General features: G+C 46.6%; 1 protein-coding gene across 1 annotated transcript in view; it reads right to left on the bottom strand.

Moving 5' to 3' along the window:
• The window catches only part of slc25a21 (solute carrier family 25 member 21), a 30,620-nt gene extending 9,864 nt beyond the window's left edge, over positions 1-20,756 (bottom strand). The window contains exons 1-3 of the mRNA XM_080024662.1: positions 20,713-20,756; positions 7,247-7,330; positions 355-421 (exon numbers count right to left, since the gene is read on the bottom strand). Of these exons, the coding sequence (XP_079880788.1) occupies positions 355-421; positions 7,247-7,330; positions 20,713-20,741 (180 nt within the window). The 5' untranslated portion in view covers positions 20,742-20,756. The remainder of the gene's footprint in view (positions 1-354; positions 422-7,246; positions 7,331-20,712) is intronic.
• Between the last annotated feature and the right edge of the window lie 2,136 nt (positions 20,757-22,892).

Genomic DNA, 22,892 nt, shown 5'->3' with positions numbered 1-22,892 from the left:
CTGTGTGAGCGGCGACCCCGCCCTCCCAGGGCCCGCGCCTGCGTTTAAACTTTGCACGTCCCCGTCTCTGGTGTCCCGAGACGGAGCGGCCTCACGGCGGGCGGCCGCCCTCATCCCGCCCCCCGTTGCCCCCCCCCACCCGTGAGAGATCATCCAGCTCATCGCAAATTTGTTGTTGTGGTCACGGGCGAAGGTTCCCTGAGTACTTGTACTGTACGTGGATATTCGGCCGTCCCCCACGGTACATAGGAACAGCGGGGCAGCCCCAACATGGCGGCGGGGCGTGGCACGTGCGATCGGCGCGCACGCGCGCGTGTGTGTGTGTGACCAGGGGGCGCGGCGGACCCTCTTTACCTTCACGGCCCTCTTGGGCGTCTCCGCCAGGATGGGGGGCATGATCCCCTTGTAGAAGCCGTAGATGCTGAAACGAAAGACAAAAACGGGAAAATAAAAATGAGTGAGACCAACGCGCTTCGGTTGGAAGACATTCTTTTAATTCATCGATTCATCAAACAATAACACCTTCAACCCGGCTGCCAAACAGCGCTGGCCGATTTCCAGATGACACTCTGCAGAAGGGCGTGTGGTATAATTGCATAATTGAAGTGTTGCTCCCTCAGTAATCTGAAACCGCAGATCAGATCACACTCAGATCAGATCACACTCAGATCAGATCACACTCAGATCAGAGAACGCCGATTAAGGAAGGACAAGATTCAGACAATAACCACAACTACAAAAAAAAAAGAAAAACATGGTGTGCGTGGCCCGTCGCTCCGGGGGATGGCGATCCAGAGCGACGGGCGGCGCGTTCCGCTCGGCTCGTCCCCCACCAGCGCGGCAGGCGGCGGAATGCGCTCGGCTTTCGCGAAGAGAGCGGAAAATGTGCGGTACACACGTTTACACACGAAAAAGTGCGCGCGCGGCCGCTTTCCCACCCGGCCGCCCCGGAAAGACAATGTCCGCAGACAGACAGGTGCGTGTCGGCGAGGCGGTGGGGAAAAGGGGGGGGGGTGGTTCCTCGTGCTGATTCAAGGGCGACGGCCTCCGAGCCAAACAGGCAGAACTGGTCCCGGAACCGCGGGCGCCAAACGTCTCTCATCTCGTCTTCATTTTTCGGGGCGCGTCCTCGGCAGCCGACGGTTTTCGAGAGCGAGACGAAACCGAGGGAGACCCGAAGGCGTCAGGGTACGGGGGCCGAGCGCACGCGAGGTGGGAGGAGCCGGCGCGGCCCTTCCACCTCGCGCTTTTGACTCTAAAAACTTCCACTTCCATGCGGTGTGACGCACGCCTTAAGGTTTTTCATCACACACAGATAAACGTGGTTCGGTCAAACTGCGAGCGAGGATTTAGGGATGGAGGAGTGCGGCAGAGAGGAAGAGAAATGGAGGAAGAGAGAGAGAGAGACAACGCTGAACTCCGCCCGCCAGGCGAGAGGAACAAACAGATCAAGTAAATAAGGGACGGGAGCCAGAGAAAGACAATTAGGGGAGAGGGAGAAAGGGGGAGAACGTCGCTGGCGAGTGAGAGCGACAGGAACAAAGGGGAGAAAAAAAAAAAAGAAAAAAAGAAAAGGATACTGAAGAGGGTTAGAAATGGGAGGAACGGCAGAGCGAGGCGGAGGGACAGACAGTTTTCACCGCACTGAGGCACATTTTTCAACTATCTGCAATTACTTGAATGTCTCGGAAGCTTTTCAATCTTTTCCCCACGACTTTCCAAAGCAAATATCCGTACGTTTGACGGCACCGCATTTCTTACATAGTCAAGTTACTTTTGTTGACTTTTTTTTTTAATCTGGATTTATATTTCTATATATAAAAAAACAAGCAACTGAGCCAATCAGGTGGATATGGATATGGGAAATAATTTCACTTTTAATACTTAAAGTGCAAATAAGAGAAAGTACTTATATTCTTCTGCTTAAGCAGAGACGTCATTGTGGCACTTTCACCTTTACTATACGTTTTTGTGTCAGGGTATTTGTAAGAGAGAGAGAGAGAGAGAGAGAGAGATTGCGTTTTCATAAACATTTTATTGAACTCATGTAGTATTTACCGTAAATAAAATGATACAATTACAGAAATAATTAAATAAATAAATAATATTTAAATTAAAATATAATAAAATAAAATACAATTAAATAATAATAACAATAATAATAATAATAATAAAGTAAAGAATAACAATTTTTTCAAACAAACATCCAAAGGAAAGAAAAAAACAACACAAGTTATATCACGACAGCTCAACTCATATTGATATTGAACACAGCTCTGTGGACAGGAGCGACAGAGTGGCGTGGCCCACGCCGGCATGTGAACTCTGGCACAGACTCTATTGTGGCAACAAGACTCCCAAGTCAACAGAGATGCTTGTCGGGTGATTTCCCCCCGGGCGTAAATATTAGCATCGACATATCTGCTCGTCGCCCAGAGGAGGACAGGCCACTACTGTGTGCCGGTATCAGAAATACTATTTAGAGAGCGCAACCACCCGCAGCTAATTACCGCAAAGGCCTGTCATCGGGTCTCCAGCGACGTCGCACCTGATGCGGCTGGGGCCATAAAAGTGTTATGGTGTGGAAACTGTGGCTCAGGGATATCCCCGCCGGGAGCCAAAAATTAATCCCTCATATTGTTGGTGTACACGGGTTATTATATTTCGGCCGGAAACGACCCCCACCCCCACCCTCCTCTTGGCCCATGCAAATGGCGGCCGCAGATTTCCCGGGGTGTGGTGTGGTGAGGCGACAAAGGAGCAGAGGAAAGTCGCAACAGACCAAATACGGCCTCCGGCACCCGACTGTCATTTGAATGCCGATTTGATTTCCAATGTAAAGTACACACTCAAGTCTCATTTTTGGCTTTCCTAAACAAATCACCTGCTGACACACAGCGAAGCAGCTACGGCGAGCCAGCTGGCTGTGTGTGTGTGTGTGTGTGTGTGTGTGTGTGTGTGTGTGTGTGTGTGTGTGTGTGTGTGTGTGTGTGAGATCCTTCATTTTCATAAGGCCTCCTTTCTTTTGACAAGCCCCGTCTTCCTGGGAAGCAGGTAAACATGACAGTCACGATGCGGTAACCAACTAGTCAAATGGGACAACCGCTATCGGCCCCAAATCTGCACTTTGCGACAATCATCAATTAATTGCTGCCACGTTGGGACTTTGAATAAGACCCGCGTTTGGCCAAAAAAGCGAGATGTCGGCTCACGTCACGTCACCTTCCCACATCGCAGAAGACCACGATAAAGGGTGAAAAGGACCCCCCGGGGAGGGGGGACGACAACTCTCCAGCGGCCTGTAAAAGAAGCCGTCACGCTTCATCTGCAGATATTTTCATTTTCCCGGCGCCAGGCGTGGATTTGCCTTGATACCCGCAGGCGGCAATCAGGTTTTCAGGGTGAGACATCACACACACACACACACACACACACACACACACACACACACACACACACACACACACACACACACACACACACACACACACACACACACACACACACACACACACACACACGCATGCAGGCATTCATGTCTCGGTGGCGTGCGACACAGTCATCGCGCTCGCCCCGGAGCCGCCTGATCGCTCGGGCCGGCGAGTTGAAAAACGTTTTTTCTCAAACGTGTGAAACGTGCGGTTGAAGGTGTTGAACCCAGGTGCGATGACAAGTAGTGGGTAGTGGCTCCTAAATACACGAGAACTGATGCAACTGTGGCATCTGCAATTCAATGGAAGTCAGAGCGTTCATTATAAACAGGCTCCAACGGCGAGGTGCCAGCATGCCCTTTGAACAATTAACCCGGGCTTTTTTCACTTTAATCACTTCATATTCATACACACAAACGGTGTGAGCTGCGTTTCATACCTTATTTATCCAAGTAATATTAAAAACATCATTATTTGACTTACTCTTTATTTAACATTTTAGTGGCAGAATTTGTGGAGCTGGACTCCTTCCGTGACGTCAACGCACTTCCCCTTTCATTTCAAACCGCCAAATACGCATGATATTTAGGCCGTTCTCAAGAATTTTCCAACGAGGGGGATAATAAAGTGTTCGGAACTCGGAATTCCTACCTCAGTAAACACCCGCACCCATCAAACACACACACACACACACACACACACGCGTGCGTGCTACATGAAATAATTACACACTACAAAATGCAACTGCTTCCTTGTTTGTTTGGGCCTTTCAGGATCAATTCTGATGCATCCTGCACCGGTGTCAGAACACACACGCACGCACGCACACGCACGCACGCACGCACAACCACACACACACACACACACGCACACACGCACGCACGCACGCACGCACGCACACACACACACACACACACACACGCACACACACACACGCGCGCACACACACGCACGCACACGCACCGGGCTACCGCCCTACAATAACAATAAGCGCTAGACTTGACATGTAGTATTGTGACAGTTCCTTCGATGAATCTTGCCTAAGCCACTTGTTGCGCACTAGTGATATACCTTACAACTCAAACATAAATCATTGTCACTGCAAATTACATAAGAGAAAATAACAAAACAGACACGATTGTTAAATGAACATTGGAATCGGTCATTTTGTGTGAACTGTGTAACAGCTTAAAGGAAAGACACCATTTCTCATGTCCCATGAGCGTTCGTTGCTCTACATGGGACAATATCGTCCAATATACGCTGTTTACATATGTTCAATTAAAAGTAATTGAACTATATACATCCAGACCTTCCCATTAGTTTGATTTTATGCTTCGGCCATCAATTAAACAGCAACGTTGATTACACTGATAAAAGCTAGCGTATAAAGCTTTAACGCGTCTCTTCCTACGGCAAATCTTTGCTTTTATCCCCCGCGCTTCACACTGCGTGCGTCGGTAGCCGTCGGGGGACCCCTTTAACGAGTTGCCCGGGCCCGGTTTTTGGGGTCCCGATCCGGTCCACTGGACAACACCGCGGCTCAGGATGCTCGAGACGAGGGTGTTTGCGGGTTCATGCCCGGACTGAAACGCTCATGCAAAACAAAGCGACGCACCTTCATGAAGTCACACGCTCATTGCTTGAGCATTAGGAACAGCGTAAGCAGTAGATACAACTACAAATCACGCTGCTTTTTTATTCCGCGCCTCGCTCCAAAAATGAAAATTTTTGGTCGATTTCAAATGTGAAATTGTGGACCTTACTTAGACAGGAATAATATTTTCGATAGATAAGTCTCTCTTCTTTAATATATATTTTTTTATAACAACTTATTTCATCCAGCCACAATGTTTCTACACTAAACAGTCCTCCCTGGTCCTTAAGACGCGCAGATGTGCATATTTCCATGTCTCTCTCCAGTCTAATCACGGGAGGGGAGATCGGGTTTCCTCCCCCGCTGCCCGAGAGAGGGATTGAGGCCGAGTGCAGCTCAGCCCTGCCATGTTCTGCACAGAGGTTTATTTTTAATAATAACTCTACAACAGAGGGGCCTAAGAACTATTTGTATAAATTATATCTAAGTGCTTTGGCCCGGGTAATCCAGGACCTGCTACCGGGGAGAGATTACGGTCTCAGCAAAAATATACCGTCGGTGATAATTAGATATGAAAGCAGATCCAGCGTCTGCGGGGATTCACTGGAAACAAACTGGAACTGCTTTGCGAGCGCCGCGAGGAGCCGGAATAGCCGGGTACAGCCGCCGCGGCGCATGCACGCGCGCGCAACAACGGTTATTTTTATTTTATTTCCGGAACAATGCCATCGCCCCGCCATTCGCGTGAGCCGGGCTCTCCGGCCATTGCGGCTGCAGTTGTCGCCTACGCCCACACGGAAAAAAACCCCCATCCCTCCCAAAAAACAAACAAAACGTAACAAAACAGATAAAGCACGTGAAGGAACGCGCAGGATGCGTGCGAGCCCGTTTGGCAAGGGGGCGGCGGGGGAGGGGGGACGGTAGCAGGGCGGCGCGGGCCTGGGAGCCGCTGCCAGAGGAGGAGCTCCAACCGCCACCGGCTCACACCTCACAGCAGATCAATTTTATATCCACTATAAAGCTGTCGACTCGCCGTAAACAGAACGAGTGGCAAAGCACTCCCTCCGAGGCCTGCACTGTCTCAGGCCGGCCTGTCACGGCCCCCCGCCCCCGCCCCCACCAGAAGAGGGGGGAGACGGGGGAAGACAGCGCCGTTTGCGCCGCCCTTCTCTCGACGCCCGTCCGCGCCCTAAAAGAGCCTGTGAAGCCGGCGCACCGCTGGGCAAGGCGCTCCGGAGATGTTTGGTCGCTTCACAGTTCCAACAGTTTTATGGCGACATCATTTGGCACGTCACCCTTCACAACTTATGTCACGAAATAAATTATTATTATTATTTTTTTTTAAACCGCGGATTTTCCTTTTTTTTTTATCTTGTCAAACGCACAAAGTAAAAAAAAAACAACTGAAAATAGATTTCTACTTATAATGACAATTTGGACTTTATTTTCCGTCAGAACATTACCAAATTATTGATGAAGTCATGTCATCGTGATGTAAACACCTTTCCCCTGCCAGGTTACTCCTCCTGACACAATGCCACAAGAATCTTAATCCCCGCAGGCCAGACCGGTGCTAAACGCCGGGAGATCCCATTCAGACCCTGGCGTAGTGTAGCCAGACCATTCTCATCGCTTGGTTTTTACGACGTGTCAGTACAGGAGAAAAGTGTGGCTGAGGCTGTTGGTTGAAATGTGGAAACCAAGTTGTGGGTTTCGGGGAAGGGAATATGGTGGGAGAAGAAACCCTAAATTCGGCTTAAGGGTTTACTAAGGCAAAGAGGCGAGAGCGGCGTTCCCCAGTGAAACGTTTTATGGTCGGGCAATGTGCAGGACGTCCGATGTTGCGACTGTAATTTCTGGTGGTAGTTAAGGATTATCACTGTGCATTTAGTGGTGGGAGGCTGAGGGTGCCGCACATGGGTACCGGGGAGGGGATGCCAGAACCCGGTGTTGAGCCCTCTGGAGTGAAAAAACGGTGGCCACTTGGCAACCTCAAGTGAAATGCTCTCGCCGGCAGCTCGCGGCGGGTGTTGCAGCCGACGCTCGGAGCTGGTTTATGAGGCTGTGACGGACGGCGCAGCGTGAGGTTCCCTCCTTGAGCGCAGCGACGAGCGCGCGTAGGTTTGTCGTAGTTGCGCCGCCCGTGCTTGAATTGGTCCACGGAAAGGCCCCAGAACTTGAGAATTTCTACCGGTGACGGCTAGTGCGAGCATCTTACCCCTCATTGCGGAATATGGTCCTGAAGCAGTCGCCCAGGCTCTTGTAGCTGGTGGGGTCACCTGCTCCTCTTTGGATCTGGAATCTGAAATGAGTAATTGTAGAAGTGAGGCTTTTCTAGCCCTGAAATATATACAACTTAATCATACAATATACACGTACGTGTCTCTACATATAATATCATCACCGTCCCCACATTAGTTGCCATCTGTTTTTTGTCCATTTTTATCCCGTCGTAATGTGCTGTGTATATATGTAACCTCTTTTGTGAGCTAATTTGGTATTTTATCATTGCTCTTAGTTTCGAGTTAGTTGCAGCCTTCAGTGTCGGACGATGCTGCGTGGAATGCACGTTAAATAAATTGGACTTGATCCCTTAATCTTAATGAGCCCATATTCTCCTTTACTCTCTTCTCTTCTCCCTTTCATCCCCTCTCTCAGTTTTTGCTCCAGCTTCGAGTTGCGGCTCCAATCGCCGGGTCGGGCCCTCCCCGCCCCCTTTCACACAGGGGAAAACTCAAACATTTACTTAACCCAACCGATCCAATTAGCCACCCAACTCCCTGGGATCAGCTCCTTTTGCAGCAAGCGTCTCGGCCACTAACACGCTAGTAAGCCCATTGCATTAACAGCTCTTCAATTACATGTCATTCTTTAATGTGATGGAGCAACCCGGCGTCACTTTTATTCGATCTAAGAAGCAGAGGGGGTGGGGGGGGGGGTGGCATGGTGAAGGAGCGGTATACTGGTTTAGTTTTTCCTCTGAATGGTCTATTAAAGGTTGGGCGAGAAAGGGGATAAGAGGGTCACGCCCTCAGTATGACTTTCATTCATGGATACAATTAAACTGGATCTAAATGTCAGCGATTGAGCAGCTGTGTACCCATCAGCCAGTGCGGTAAACATTTCCATGGTAACAGCGAGCTTCAGCAATCAGAGACGTTGCTGTAACGCTTAGGATTATGGGTAGTGTAGTGTCCATGACATCGCAAATAAAACATGTTTTTCTTAAAACGAGGTTGATATCGTGCAGACTTCTACAGGCGCAAAAAGAAATGATTATATACATAGCGTAATATTTACTTTATTATTTGTAAATATTTCAAACCCTAACGTTAACCCTAACCTACAATTCTGCACCATTTTCTTATACATCTTGATGCAATTGCTTCATGGGTAAAGCAGTTATATATTATAAACCAACAAATGAAACAAAATTATGGGTGAAAAACGACATGCATGTGTATTGGGGTATTCATCATATATATTTGGTCGGGGAATATATCTGCGTTGTCAGAATTTAAGTTTTCCAAGCCCTGAATTATATGTTCAGCCATTTTAAGTGTCGCTCTCTATTGTCACTACCACCCCTGTAAAAGTACATGTCTAGTTTATTGTTTATAGCACCTTAATCTGGTAGCTCTTTTAATTACTGAAATACAGGGCTTCAATTGTGACCTCTGGTTGGGGTTCAAAGGTCAACATCTCGGTTTAAATCCACTGAAATCTCTTACATATTACATACATATGGTAACCTACAAGAAGAGACCTTTTCAAAAACGTTTTTGGTTTTGTTCCACGACAAAGTAAAAAAAAAAAAAGAAAAAAGATTCAACCTTGCCATGGCAGTGGGAGCCAAGTGTGGATTCCAAGACTATTCACCTTCAAAAGAGAATAAAATCTGAACCTCCTTACGTAACACATCGTCCTTAGCACTGTGACATCAATGTCATTAAAAATGTTGCTGGTAATTATCCTGTTACCAGCAACAATTGTACATTATACCTGTGACAAAAATGAAATAACCTGCGACTGTCCCGTCCAAACAGACAGCAAAGGACATTCTGAGCGGAGAGACAGGCGGAGTGGAACTGTGTAGGCAGGGAAGCGACTGGAGAAAAGATTCTCTCCTCATATGGCTCCAACTGCCAGGTCATGAGGTCAGCAGTAAGTCGTCCAGTCGGGTGCCTGATGGGGCCATAAAGAGCCCCCAGGTTCCAGTGGAGGAGGGGTTTAGTGGGGTGAGCGGCCTTTCATATCGCTAACAGATTAACATCTTAGAGGGGTGTCCCCCACATCCTATTTGGCGGATTCCGAAATAGCTTGTAACCTGCGTCTGAAAACCAGTTAAAACAGCATAATAAATAGACGTCCAACACCATATTAAAAAGCAGAAAGAGGGAAGGACCCGAGGACAGAGGTATGAAAGGATGGGGTGATGGGTGGGGGGAGAGAGGGGGGGAGCAAGGGGGTGGGGTTAAGACCCGGAAGATTTAAGACCACTGGGCCCTGTAAACAAATTCAAATCGGGCTTAATTGAAGGCATATGACTCCAGGGTCAAGGATGAAAACCCCTCAGTCAGTCTCCTTTTTTCTCATCTACTCTGGCTGCCCCTTACCGAACCGGCCGTGTGAGAGTGTTGTCGGCAGCGGCGTGGTCCGGTTCCAGCCTTCTGACTCCAGTCCTGACCCTGGGGTCACCTCATTTCCTCATGGCCCTCTCCTACCCTGCCATAAAAGCCAGGGACCAAACAGCAAGGCCCAGGGAGTAGAAGATAATGGTGAAGACCAGAGGAACTCTGGGCAGCAGGGGAAGCTTTTTAGGCCCCTGGCTAGGAAGCGGCCGATGTTGCCCCTAAGTGCAACCAACAGCAGAAAACAACATGTACTAATCACCATGAGGTGTGTAGGAAAAACTTTTAAAAGGTGTCCACGTAGCCCAAGTAGGCCAGCGATTCTCTAAGGTGATGAGATCTGTCAGTTCATTACGAGTCCCTCTCCTCAACCCGGACTGTCCGCTTCATTCCCCCCTTGTCCCCTCTTTACGGGCCCCGAGCTGGGCCTGAGCTGCCCGTGGTCGGGGTGAGGGCCAGGGCAGGTCTGTGCTGCCCGAAGCGAGACAAGCGCTCTGGGTTAAATAAGCATCAAGCCCTACGCCACCTGACCTCTTTTCCCTATAAAAGCATTCACAAAGGAGGCAAAAGGTAAATGAGAGCGGAGTAGCAGGTTAGTGCCCCATTTTTTGTATTTTTATGGACAGGAGCACTGTGTCTAAGGGCCGAGTGGAGCCACAGAGCCGCGTCCGCCCCCGGTCCCTGGTGGTAATGGGCTCGGGTGGGGACCCGCAAGACGGGCCTTCACCCTGGCGAGGAGGAGCTCCTTATTTGAGGTTCGATAATGATGGTTTTTGAGAAAAAAAACTAAAGCTATAAGTTGGGGCAAAGGGTTATTGGGTTGATCAAAAGGCATACTCTTGATAGGTCTGCTTTTAAAGGGGTAGACTGTTTAAAAGGGGTCTTTCAAATGTTGCCTTGTAAAATAAGGGTATACTCTCTCCCTGACACTGGGGCAGCAATGCTGACCATGCAGTCAAGTACAAATGTCATTTCATATTAAAAGATATCCACACAGACAAAAACACTACATGAAAAAAATAACAGTCAAGAACAAGTCATTGCCTTGCATTGTTTTGGCGTGAGCATTTGTAAATATCAAATTTATGATTGCGTCATGTTTGTTTGGAGTGGTTGCTATGGTGTCGCCCGCCCCTTCTTACACCTTCCTGAATGGAATGTTTTGAGGGAGCAGGGGAGAGGCAAGACGTTAAAAGAAAGAAAGAAAGTAAGAAAGGAGTAACCAGAGGGGGAGGATGAAAGTTGAGCCGTTTCCCATGTTAGATCTGAAGCGCATACGACAATCCTGAAGGCAGCGTTAAAGGGAAATCTATTTTTACAGCCAGACAGTTAATTTTAATGGGTGGGATCATAGAGATGGTAAAAGTCCATTGCAATGGTACACAAGGTTAAGGGCACGTTCAAAACTAAATGATACCGCATGGCGAAGATGGGAATTCCACCAGATCCCGACCGTGGCCATCCAACCACCCAATCAAAAGAGTGGTTGCATAAAATGGCTGTGGATGCACCCAGTAGCTGCTCATTCCTTTGTGGTAAACACTTTGCGATGAAGACATTTGCAATCTCTGCCAAACCAAACCATAAAATCCATACTTCTATGAAAAATTTCACAACAATGAATGTATCACTTAATCCCATTTAGCTGTGCCATTTAGTTGTCAATCATAGTGAAATACTTAAAATGGGAAACCAGAAAGAAGACCGTTTGAAGAGAGAGGACGGAGGGAGGGAGAGAGAGAGAGGGAGAGGGAGAGGGAGAGAGAGGGGGGGGGGAGACAGAGATAAAGACTTGGAAGAAGAAGCAAGATGGGAGGAAGAGGGGAAGTGATAAACCTCTGGCGCTCGCGACACCGCAGGCTGCCAGGGCTCGGTCTGGGCCGTGCCAGCTTGGGTTTCACCAGCGCCACAGGCCTCCTGGACAGCCTGGACAGCCTGGACAGCCGGGACGGCCTGGACAGCCTGGGTTATGGAGCAGGCTGGAGTTTGGATAAGCGAGGGGTGGAGGGGGGGTGGGTTACAGCAGTTACATGGTTGTTAAAGAGCTATGACATCCTTCCACCACTTGGGCTTCTTCTCGCACAGATAAAACTGACTTATCTGGCCCCCTGCAGTGATGTTGGAACCAGTTTTGCCTGCCCAGATGTCTCCTCGTATACCTTGACCTCTCCAACCTGGCATCAGCCTGCGTAACTGCCGCAAGGCAGGAAGACCGACATAAAAATAACGAAAAGAAAAAAACAAAACAGCCTGAGCTGTGCTGTGGCCCTGATCCAGAGGTTCTCTGGCAAAACTGTTATGCATAGCACGCTAGCTACTCACGGACAACTCAGTCAGCAGGTTCCAGTCGAATGCAATGTGTTGGGGACAGCAAAGTGGCCGAGAGGTGAAAAGGGAAGGGCAATCCTCATGCCATTAAGTCAGTGAGAGAAAGATACTTTTATATATATATATATATATATATATTCCACATAATGCTTATTTGGGTGGGCTCTTGAACTTGGAGGCAATTTATATTTCTGATCATTAGTTCGGAGTCTGTCATGGGCAACTCTACCGGTTCTAATAAATACATTCAATAGGCAAAATATTTTGAAAACACTCCCAAAACCACTACATTCACTATTCTATTCCATTTTATTCACCATTATATGCCATTGGATCATAAATTAAGATCTAGACAATGAGTGGAATGGGGCCTCGGTCGACAGATGGAAGGAATAGAGGGAAATGGATGCCAATGACAGAGGATGGAAGCCCATCCTACTTGGATAAGAATAACCCAGGGACAGCCCCATCTGGCCCCGCGACAGCAACGTCTGCTTTGATGTGAGGAAGTGCCCGAGGACTTTGGAGACTCCTCCGACAGCGGGCGACCGGCGGACTGACCACTCCCGGCGCTTCCACAGAGCCGAGAGTCTTTTCCACACCGCATTGTCTTGTCTCGCCCGGTAACACTGACGTGGGGACGCAGGGCAGGGGATACAGAGAACCAATGCCAGGCTCTCCTAGGGAGGGGCTTTTTCACTTGCCGTAGGAAATCTTCTTCTGGCCACGGTCTACTCCCTCCATTAAAGCCTAGCTCCGTGTGCATCCTTTCCTTTTCCCTCAGACAGATGGTGGTTTAATGCGTTCACTCTGTCAGCTAAGTTGTTATAACGAGAAAGATGTCGTGAGATAATGGGAGAGGTCGCAATTATGCGGAAAGCCGTCATTATCGCAAGAAAAATATCTTGTCGTTGATATACTTGCAAATCGACATTATGACATTTGTTATTGGGGAACACCGCAGTCTGACGGACGGAGACGGAGACGCTTCCTGGGGCTGCGGCTCGCAAACCACCGATCAGCCAGATGTGTTTAAAATTGTGTTTTGCTTCTATTTTTCCACCCTACAGCTTAATGAGAGAAGTGACCGAGCTGCATGAATCAAAGGCAAAGGCTCCCGGTCCAAAACTATTTATGGTGATGAATACGACGAACATTTAGGCTTCAAGTCGCGCCTCAATTTTTACAATCAGTTTCACAACATGCCACATTAAATCACTTACAGAAAGCAGTCATAGCCAACGCAAAATGCAATGCACTAAAAAAATATATTTTTAGTGATACATCACACCCGCTGTACACTACCAGTCTTTGCGGAGCCAACATATTCGAAAATAAACCAAAATAAAAGCTTCAGAGTGCAGGGAAACATAGTGAAAGTGAGATATGGGGTGTAAAAAGGATGTCCAGAGTCCTTATTCATGCGTGTGCGGAGAGACAGAAAGAGAGAGTGAGCAAATAAACGAGAGAATGAATACGGCAGAGAGAGTAGAGTGAAACAAAACTAAATCCGACGCGGCCGTTGAGCTGGAATGAGTCCCCCTTCACTGATATATTAATATCACAATAAAAGTACAGTGAGCAGGCAAGAGAACGGAGAAAACGTTCCAGGTTGCTGTTGCAAGTCTTGGGAAATCTCCTGGAAAGGAGCTTGCTCTGGCACGGTTTGGGATTGATCTTGGCTCGTTTATATTTGTTTTTTTATAGCTATAAATACAGGGATCCACACTATAACTGTTTTCCACATAATTAAGAAACGTCGGTTTGACATCCAGTAAACAAAGTTTTTATCACAACAATCCGACGGGGATGCAATCACACAGTTCAAACTAGATATGGTGGGATCGTAAGACGCCGGTGCCTGGCCGCTCCTCTCCGTCTCGCTCCCTCTCTTTTGGGATTTGACATCGGTCTAACTTGATGTCATCTCTGGCTCATCGCACACTTACGCGATGCAGTGACAAGCGCCGCACGGAATGAGCAGGGCCGCGCTCTGCCGACATCTTGTTTCTGGGTCAGTTTTACCCGCGGCCTCGGAGCCCCGCGGGGACCGGGAGCCGGACTCTCCGGAGGATCTGCTCTCGGGCTCCCGGTGCCTTTGTGGCCTGCTGTTTGCGGGCGTGCGTCGGGGATTCCTCCAGACGTGGGCAGGGGTTCATCCAGCAGTTGGAGGCCAATGAAGGGAGGAGCAGGGCGTGGGGGGGGGAGCCTTAAGCTCGTCTTTTACGCTGCCGCCCCCTCACCCCCCCCAAAAAAAAAAAAAAAAAAAGACAGGACGTCATCTGTCAAAGCCCCTTGTCAAAGTTCACTTTCTAGCCCCCCAAGAGGGACACACTTTCATGCTTGCTGTGATCAGTAGCGTTGTCCTGGCAACTGCAGCGGAGCGAGGGGCCAGTGCCCTGAGCGAGCGAGGTCCAGGTTTTTCTAATCAGGCTTGGCGCAGGCAGTTTGGCAGGCCCAGTAGTTTACACTGGCTCTGACAGCCATGTCATACAATGCAATTTACACAATTGCATAATGCAATGCAATCTTTCCGATGCATAATCGACAACAAGCAACGGAAAACAAAACACAACTGTTTCACAAATTACAGTAATAAGTTCTGATGGGAAAGGTAAATAATGCAATAAAGGTTATGTGATAGTAACGCGGAGATTTACAAAAACAAAGGAGGCACTATTAATCCGAACAGCAGGGCGTCCGAGAGCGACTCCGAATAACGGAAGTTAGTAAACAGAGAACGCGGGGATAATATGGACGGTCAGCGAGCAGGTGGAGAGGAAGCCGGTCAGTTTGGGGTCGGAGAGCGAGTCGAGCGAGCCGGAGGAAGAGCAGTCATCTGTTAGGCGTGACCACAAGACGTTGGACAAAACACCGGATAAGTCGCCAGATAAAAGGCGGCGGAAACAAGGCCCATTGAAAATAAGTGTACAAGCGCAGGCCGAGCTTTCATTAAGGCATGACTGAACCTAACTTCCAGTTCAGGTATTGATGGTTGAGGCTCATTACATTGAGGGCGGCGACCGTCGTGGAGCGCTAATGGCTCGCGGTGACAAGAGTATTCACTCAGACGGGCGTGCAGCCACTGCAAAGGCGTGGCCTCCTCGCTTGATGCCAATAGTAGAGAGGATGACAAGAGGTTGTTTTAAGAAGAAGTACACCTACGTGCGTGCGCGTGTGTGTGTGTGTGTGTGTGTGTGTGTGTGTGTGTGTGTGTGTGTGTGTGTGGGTGACTGTGTTCGAACACCCGTGTGTGCTTAAGGGTGGAGCCCCGTGTAACAAGATCTGGACATGAAGGGAAAGGCAGTCTGTGCTGCGCCCTAATGAGAGGGGGGAACGTGATCAGAGTCAGATGGGGAGCCCCGAGCACACAGACCCCTGCAGAAAAGCACCAAGCGACACCCTTTGTTACCTCCAAGTGAGCTGAGACCAGCCCATGAACCATGTAAATAGGTGGTTTCCAGGTTAATGAAAAGCTGTAACTCTGGTCCCACTGTCTCTCCCTACCAGGTTCAGGAACACCCTCCCCTGCACCGTCCAACCACCCCCCCGGGTCCTCAACCCCCCCACATTTCTGCCACAGCTCGCAGAGGGGGTAAGGGTCAGGGGCAATTAACTGTTTACTTTGTGTGATCCATGCTACATTTAGATTTTAGTCACATTTCGGCAGAATGAGTCACAATCGGTGCAAGATTAGCATCGGGTATTATTTCTGTATTGTTGCAGGTAACTCCGGCAGATAGACGGGTGATGGGTGACACGAGAGCGCCCAACAGCGGGGTTCCTTCGATTTAGATGTATTGTATAGTGAATAATAAAAATAATACATAGTACATGAGGCAGGTCATATCATTTGCTGGCAGTTTGGCCTCATGGGCAGAAGGAACTTCCCGTGTCAAGTCGAAGATTTGGCTTTGGTTTTGATGTCATCCTGCATCCAAAATGGCATCCTGGCATATTATTTAGGACGCAAAAATGAGTGCAGTATGCCACAGTATGCTCAAATAGAATGCAAAAAGTACCTGGGTGACAAACGATATCAGGGGAAGAATTGTAGCGTGCAAACACCACACACTACACTGAGGAGTAATCCACAATGCATTGTGAGGGTGAGACGCTGGCAAAGGTTTCTATCCAGTGTGGCCATCAACCCTCCGCGTCCCGTAAGGAAGCCGAGCGGCTACCGTACATGACGATGTAGTACATCTGAGAAGACATTGCCCCCCTTCTGCACACGCTAAAGTACGCCGGACAAGGGCACAAACATGTAGTATCGTGGACGCAGCGCGTGTGTCCTGTCTGACGCTCCTGCAGCAAGAGGTCTTCCAGTGCATTCACGGTGTCATATGAGAGCAGCAGCTTAAACGCACGTTAGCGCTCAGACGGCATAATGCTCAGAGCGCAAACAGAACTTTGTTACTGCTTTACAGTTTTTTGTTTTTTATACCTGGTACCTATCTGGGCTTGTTGCATGTCAATCCATGAGGTTATCTGTATCGGGTGGATTACAAGTCCCGGAAATCCATTCGAAAATGAAAAAGCTGTTTTTTTTTTTAACATCCTGGGCTACTATTGTCTTGATACCATGGCGGTCACTTTCTTTTCTCCAAAGTTTGTCTCCTTCTAAATGGTTCTCTTTTTTTTTTTCCTGGTCACTTGAGGCAGTGGGGATATTTATTCTTGCAATCGCCCAGTCAGTGCATTCTTGCCGGGATAGGCGGACCCCGCCACCAAAAACGGAAACAACATACAGAGGAGCACGTACTTAACATGCGTACATCAAATGGCTGTTTTCTTATAAAGTGCCCGCTAAATAAATAAGGGATTTTATTTTACAAGATAAAGTTTCCTATTAGCTCTTTAATGTTGAAACTGCACCGTGTGTGAATATGGCTTCATGTGTTTGTGCCCAAACTCAATGCCCATTCAGAAGACCTGAAGCATGTCTTCTGGCTTTGTTGTTTCAGATTTCCACCCCATAGTGGGTTTACTCACCAGCCAAAGCCGTGACCCCGTTACCTTGCGCCAGTAACAAGAACATCAATCTCACATCTGAGGAACTCCCGGGCAGCCCGTTTTACATCAGGATAACTTATGACCTTTTTCATCGCAAGCTTAACTCACATAAATTACATAATGCACATTTTATGCATCCTGCGATCCGAGCAGAATGCTGCGTTTAATATTGACGTCAAACAAACAAACAAATGTTTGAAAAATACAGGTGTAATAGTTGTTGAAGACTAGATATTTCATATCTGAATGAAAGTATTCCTATACCTGAGGATTACTTGGGGAATGAACTGTTGCAGTTTGGCTCAGACTAACTCAGCGGTTCTCCCGCTCCCCCCCTGAGAGGGGGTTGGGAGGTGAGACAAATATGTTCACCTTTACTTGCAGGAATACATTTTGTCAAAAAAAAAAAGAAAAGAGAAAAGAAAAAAAAATCCTTTGATACGGTGTTGGAGACTAAATTTACTCCAGTTGCCATCCAATTTGGGCCAGTGGACATTAAAGTGGGACATGGGACCTAATAAGAGCCAGAGAGGGGGAGAGAGAGAGAAAGAGAGAGAGAGAGAGAGAGAGAGAGAGAGTGAGTGAGAGAGGTGTGGCGGTGTCTGACTCCTGCCGACTGGCTCCAAGGTTCCTACTAATGGATTTCAGCTCTGTGTCCCAATTAGTTCGATGGCGTGTTTGCTTGGTCTATGAATTCATGAGCGAATTTTAAGCAGGTAGACCTGTAGTAACGTGTTACTGTGTGTCTGTGTGTGTGTGTGTGCGCACGCAAGTCTGTGTGTGTGCATCTATGTGTATGTGTGTGTGTGCATCTATGTGTGTGTGTGTGTGTGTGTGTGCATCTATGTGTGTGTGTGTCTGTGTCTGTCTCTGTGCAAGCACCTATGTTAGGGAGTGTTTGCATAGTATGATTGTTGCTATGTGTGTACTGATAGGTGTAAATATGTATGTGTGTTTGGTACATATATAAACATAAATGTATTTGTTGTTATATGTTTTTGTGTACGCAAGTATATGTGTATTATTTTTCTTCTTATGTTTTATTTTTATTACTATGCTTTTATTTGTATAACTACTATTATTTTATTTACTGTAATAATTATACTTATTATTATTATTATTATTATTATTATTATTATTAATAATAATAATAATAATAATAATAATAATATTATTATTACTATTATTATATTTACTATATTATAATTATAATTATTATTACAATTATTATATTTACTATATAATAATAATAATTATGATTATTATTATTATTATTATATTTACTATATGATTATTATTATTATTATTATTATTATTATTATTATTATTATTAGGAAAGGTCTAAGGTGCTGAGGAAGTTCAACTCAATATCGCAAACATTTGGTAAAAAAAAATCTAACAAAAAAGATCAAAAGTCCAAGGCACTCTTCAATAAAAAAGCAAAACGACGTATTTATGGTTGAATTACCAAAATGGTAGATTGGTCAGTAGTTGTGTATGTGTGTGTATCCATCTATGTGGATCTACACTTTGACAAACAACTAATTAAAACACTAAATATTACCAAATTAATACAGATCTTTATTCCCACCGGCCAGTTTCTGCCCACAGAATATCCGTCGACCTAAATGCGTGGAGACAAACACAGCAAACACAGAGATAAAGCTGTCCGGCTGTATAAGGGCTTTCACCAAATTTTAAGGAAGCAAATTACAAAGAAAACAGTACCTGGACTTTGAACCCCGACCCCATTTGCCGAGGGACAAAGTCAAGACTTACCTGTAATAAACTCCCATACCTTCTCCATGTGACCATAAATCACATCTCAGGCCTTGGAGGTATCCAATATCTACCCGTACAACCCGCGGCTTTTCCCCGCCCGTCTTCTGGGGGGTAGCATCCCCTTCGACGTGCAAACGCCCCACTTCTTAAAAAGGCACGCCATGCAGTTTATTTACCAAGAAAGTGTCGCCGTAAATGACAGAAAAGCAGCAGAATTTACCGACGACTGGCGCGAAGGGCAGCGGAGGTGGAAGGGGGGTGGGGGGTTGGGTGGAGGGTGGGGGTGGGGGTGAGGGGGGTCAGAGAACCGAACCAGAGGTCTCGTCTGGGCCTGTGAAACCCCATAAAGCTTTAGTATTGGCCTACGACCTGTTTATAGCTGGGAAACTGGAGTGTGAGGCTATTGATCCCCCTTCACCCCAAAAACAGAGCTACCACTCCCGCTGGATGAACTGGGGAGAGAGAGGCTGACAGTGGAGGCAGAGGCACTCGGTTCACTCCTGCTGCTCCTCTGCTGCTAAAGATCCCAGGAAAAGTGTATCAAAAAGTGTGCCTTTAATTCACGACTCTTTAAAGCGGTAATCCATAACATTCCTTTGTTTTGTGAAAAAAATCCCATATTTGATACCTTATTCAGCTGGTTCTTTTTAACAAAGAGCCATTCAATGTGTTTGCATTATGCATGCATTATGCTGTTTCCTTTGTTGGTGGCGGGGTCCGCCATTTTCCGCCAACCTGAACGGTACGCCCTACCTTCTCAAGGTCACACATATTCATCGCATAATCACCAAATCGCGATTATTTGAGCAGATCGTGATCTTTTTGTAAAATCGTTAGAAATTTAAGGGGAATTTTAAACCAATGTTAGTAAATAGGATGTGAATGAGGTGAGTTTCCATCAGTAGCGTTGAGGAAAAGTCGCTGTCTACCCACATTTCATCAATAAACAGCCTCCTCTACAATAGTAGACGTGCATTATTGAAAGTTTTATTTGCAATATATATGCAAATAAACCCCCCCCCCCCCCAAAAAAGACAACCCCAAACAAACACGGGGAAAACGTGCATTCCACCTGGTTTCGAGACACTGTTGTTAGGAGTATTATGACAACACGTCTGTTGGGTTGATCACCAACAATACGTCCCAATATGTCTCCTGCAGAAGCTCCCTACCACTCCCAACACCTCTGCTCCGTCAAGCTTCGCTGCTTCAATAAGGGTGGGGGTGGGAGGGAGCAAACCTCTAAACAAAAAGAAAGTCTCCGGTCAAATTGCAAGAGGGAGGAGCGACGATATGACCTGACTTGGACGACGCGATTGAAAAGGGCAAAATATCGTCAAACTAAAAATAGTCCAAAAAGGCAAAAACTGTCCTCCTTAATGCTGCTTCACATCAGAAATCTTAGTTAAATCAACTCTTACAAACCACAGAGCACAAGGGATGAAAAAAAAGAACGAGATTAAATGGAAAAGCGGTGAGCTAAAGAAACGGTTTGGAAACACCAAGCGGTATTACTTTTACATAGTGTGGGGAACAAATGGGTAAATGATGCATTTCATTTTTTCCACAAAAATGGCCCGAGGCCTTGGGCATCGATGCCCAGGTTGGTTAAGTGCTCAGAGCCAGCCAGGCATGCTAAGCGGGGGAAAAAGAGCTGGTATGTGAGGAACTTCACTTCATACGCCCAAGTGCCATTACCCAGCCCACGGAACAGGATTCAAGGCAGATGTGAACTGGAAAAAGTGTGAGTGTGTGTGTGTGTGTGTGTGTGTGTGTGTGTGTGTGTGTGTGTGAGGGCCAGACTAATCTCAAGGAATTTTAGGATAAATTAATGTAATTAATTGATTAGATGTGTGTGTGTGTGTGTGTGTGTGTGTGTGTGTGTGTGTGTGTGTGTGTGTGTGTGTGTGTGTGTGTTTGAATGTACCTTGTCTTCACGACATCCAGGGGATGCATCAGGCAAATCTCCACCAGACCTAGGAGTTGAAAAAACAAACAAACAAACAAAAAAACAAAAACAAACAAACAAACAACAAAATCAGTGTTAGGTGATGTGACCAACTATACACTCATCTTATTGTGTACAATTAACTGTTCAATTATTTAATCTTTTATATTTTTACATTTTTGCATTTTATACATTATTATTATATATGGCCTTTTTAATTTTCTATTTTATTGTATTTTAATTATTATTAGACAATTTCAGTTCCCCTTCTGGGAGGAAGTCTCTATCCATCCATCCATCCATCATCCATCTATCCATCCATTACACACTGACAATAGAGATGTCAGTTCTCCACACTATCACACTCGATAAAATCCAGCGTTTAAATTCCATTAATTTAACTGATTTAAAATAATTTCAAGTGGACCTATTATGCTCTTTTTCACCAAGTTAATATTTGGTCTCTGAGGTCCCCAAAACATGTTTTACACTTTTTTCTGCTGAAAATACGACTCAGATTATGCATTCGAGCCATTCTAACATACAGCCATTCCACCCTGTCTGAAAACAGGTGGTTTCAGTGGGAGCAGCCACCCGCCCGAGGCCACTACTTTTGTGAGCCAATGGGGTTTGAGCTTTACTCCGGATTCTGTTGCATTTCTATGTAAACCTTCACTGATTTCACCTTATCAGGCCACCAAAATCTGCACAATTTGAACAGTTTGAGGGGGTGAAATAAGCAATCCAGTTGCTGAATCTTCACTCATATTAGATCTACAAGGAAAAATGTAAAAGTTTGTTTTGACTTTCACTGCGGTGTGCGGAGCAGCGTCGGAAAATAAAATAAAAACAAATAAAATAATTACATCTATGTTTTTTTTAAGGAGAAACACAGAGCGGATCACGCACCACAGCCTACAGCACAGTTCTACCGTTGACAAAACACACACACAAAGTGACATACAGCTCACAATGTGCACACACACAAACTTGTACGCACATATGCATAGACAAACACAAACACACACACACACACAGACACACACACACACACACACACACACACACACAAAAGAACACACAGCAAATACTCATAATATAAATACAAATACTTCCCTCGTCTGCAGTTTTGTCACAAACAGTTGGTATTAATTATTTTTTCTTTTAAAAGATTTGTGCTGGTCTCTGCAGAAAACAGAGCACTTCCCATGCTTAGCTCATAGCTTCGATGCTTGCGGGTCCGGTGGTGCTCAGATGGGGGGGGGGGGGCGCTTCAAATTTTACCGAACTGACGAATATTACTGCAAAGAGGTACATTAGGGCGACAAAGCTGAACGGCTCATTTAAGGACATGTTTTCTGAAACAGGCAGCTCACAAAAAAACTGACTGGGTTGTCCTATTTCACAGTTTGTGTGTTCATAGGCCAATCAGAGACCCAAATATATGTCCACAAGCACTGAAAAAAGTGAGCCGCCACTTGTAGATGTGTGTATTGGCCCCAGAAAGGCAGCTATAGCAAAAATCTGATGTTGCCAAGTCCCGTCAAGTGTCTCCTAACATGAGTTACTGAAGGAAAAAAAAAAAAGAGTTGAATAATGTCAAGCCAGAACATAAGCAATTAGGATGCTTGTTTTGTTCCTTGTATACCTTTCAAATTTAGGAAAAGCTGTTTTTAGAGTCGACAAGTCTCAGCCAGGAACCGTGTTGTCACTCTGATGATGACTGGGTGTAATTCACAACTACCAACCAACTACTATTATACAGCAAATCATGCTTGTTAGTGTGTGTGTGTGTGTTTGTGTGTGTGTGTGTGTGCGCGCGTGCTCGGGCCAGCTATTTCGGTGCATAGAAGTGAGTCTGGAAGCCGTGCAGGAGTTGCTGCCAAATAACCCCTCTGAGTGACGATAATTCTCTCCATCTCCAAGTGATGAAGGGATGAAGCCACCAAGCATATCCTCCCTACAAACCCCGAACATCAGCGCTGTGCCAACAGCTGTGGAATCAATGGAGCCTGCCGATCAGTGGGGGTACTCAAACACACACACACACACACACACACACACACACACACACACACACACACACACACACACACACACACACTAACTACGTGCATCTGTGTTGAAAAGCCACTGCTTTGGCAAGAAGTCATTCTGAC

The sequence above is a fragment of the Zeus faber genome (genome assembly GCF_960531495.2).
Source record: "Zeus faber genome assembly, contig: SCAFFOLD_70, whole genome shotgun sequence".
Classification (NCBI taxonomy): domain Eukaryota; kingdom Metazoa; phylum Chordata; class Actinopteri; order Zeiformes; family Zeidae; genus Zeus; species Zeus faber.
Note: the sequence above shows the minus strand (reverse complement) of the source record. Positions and strands in the feature narration are given on the sequence as shown.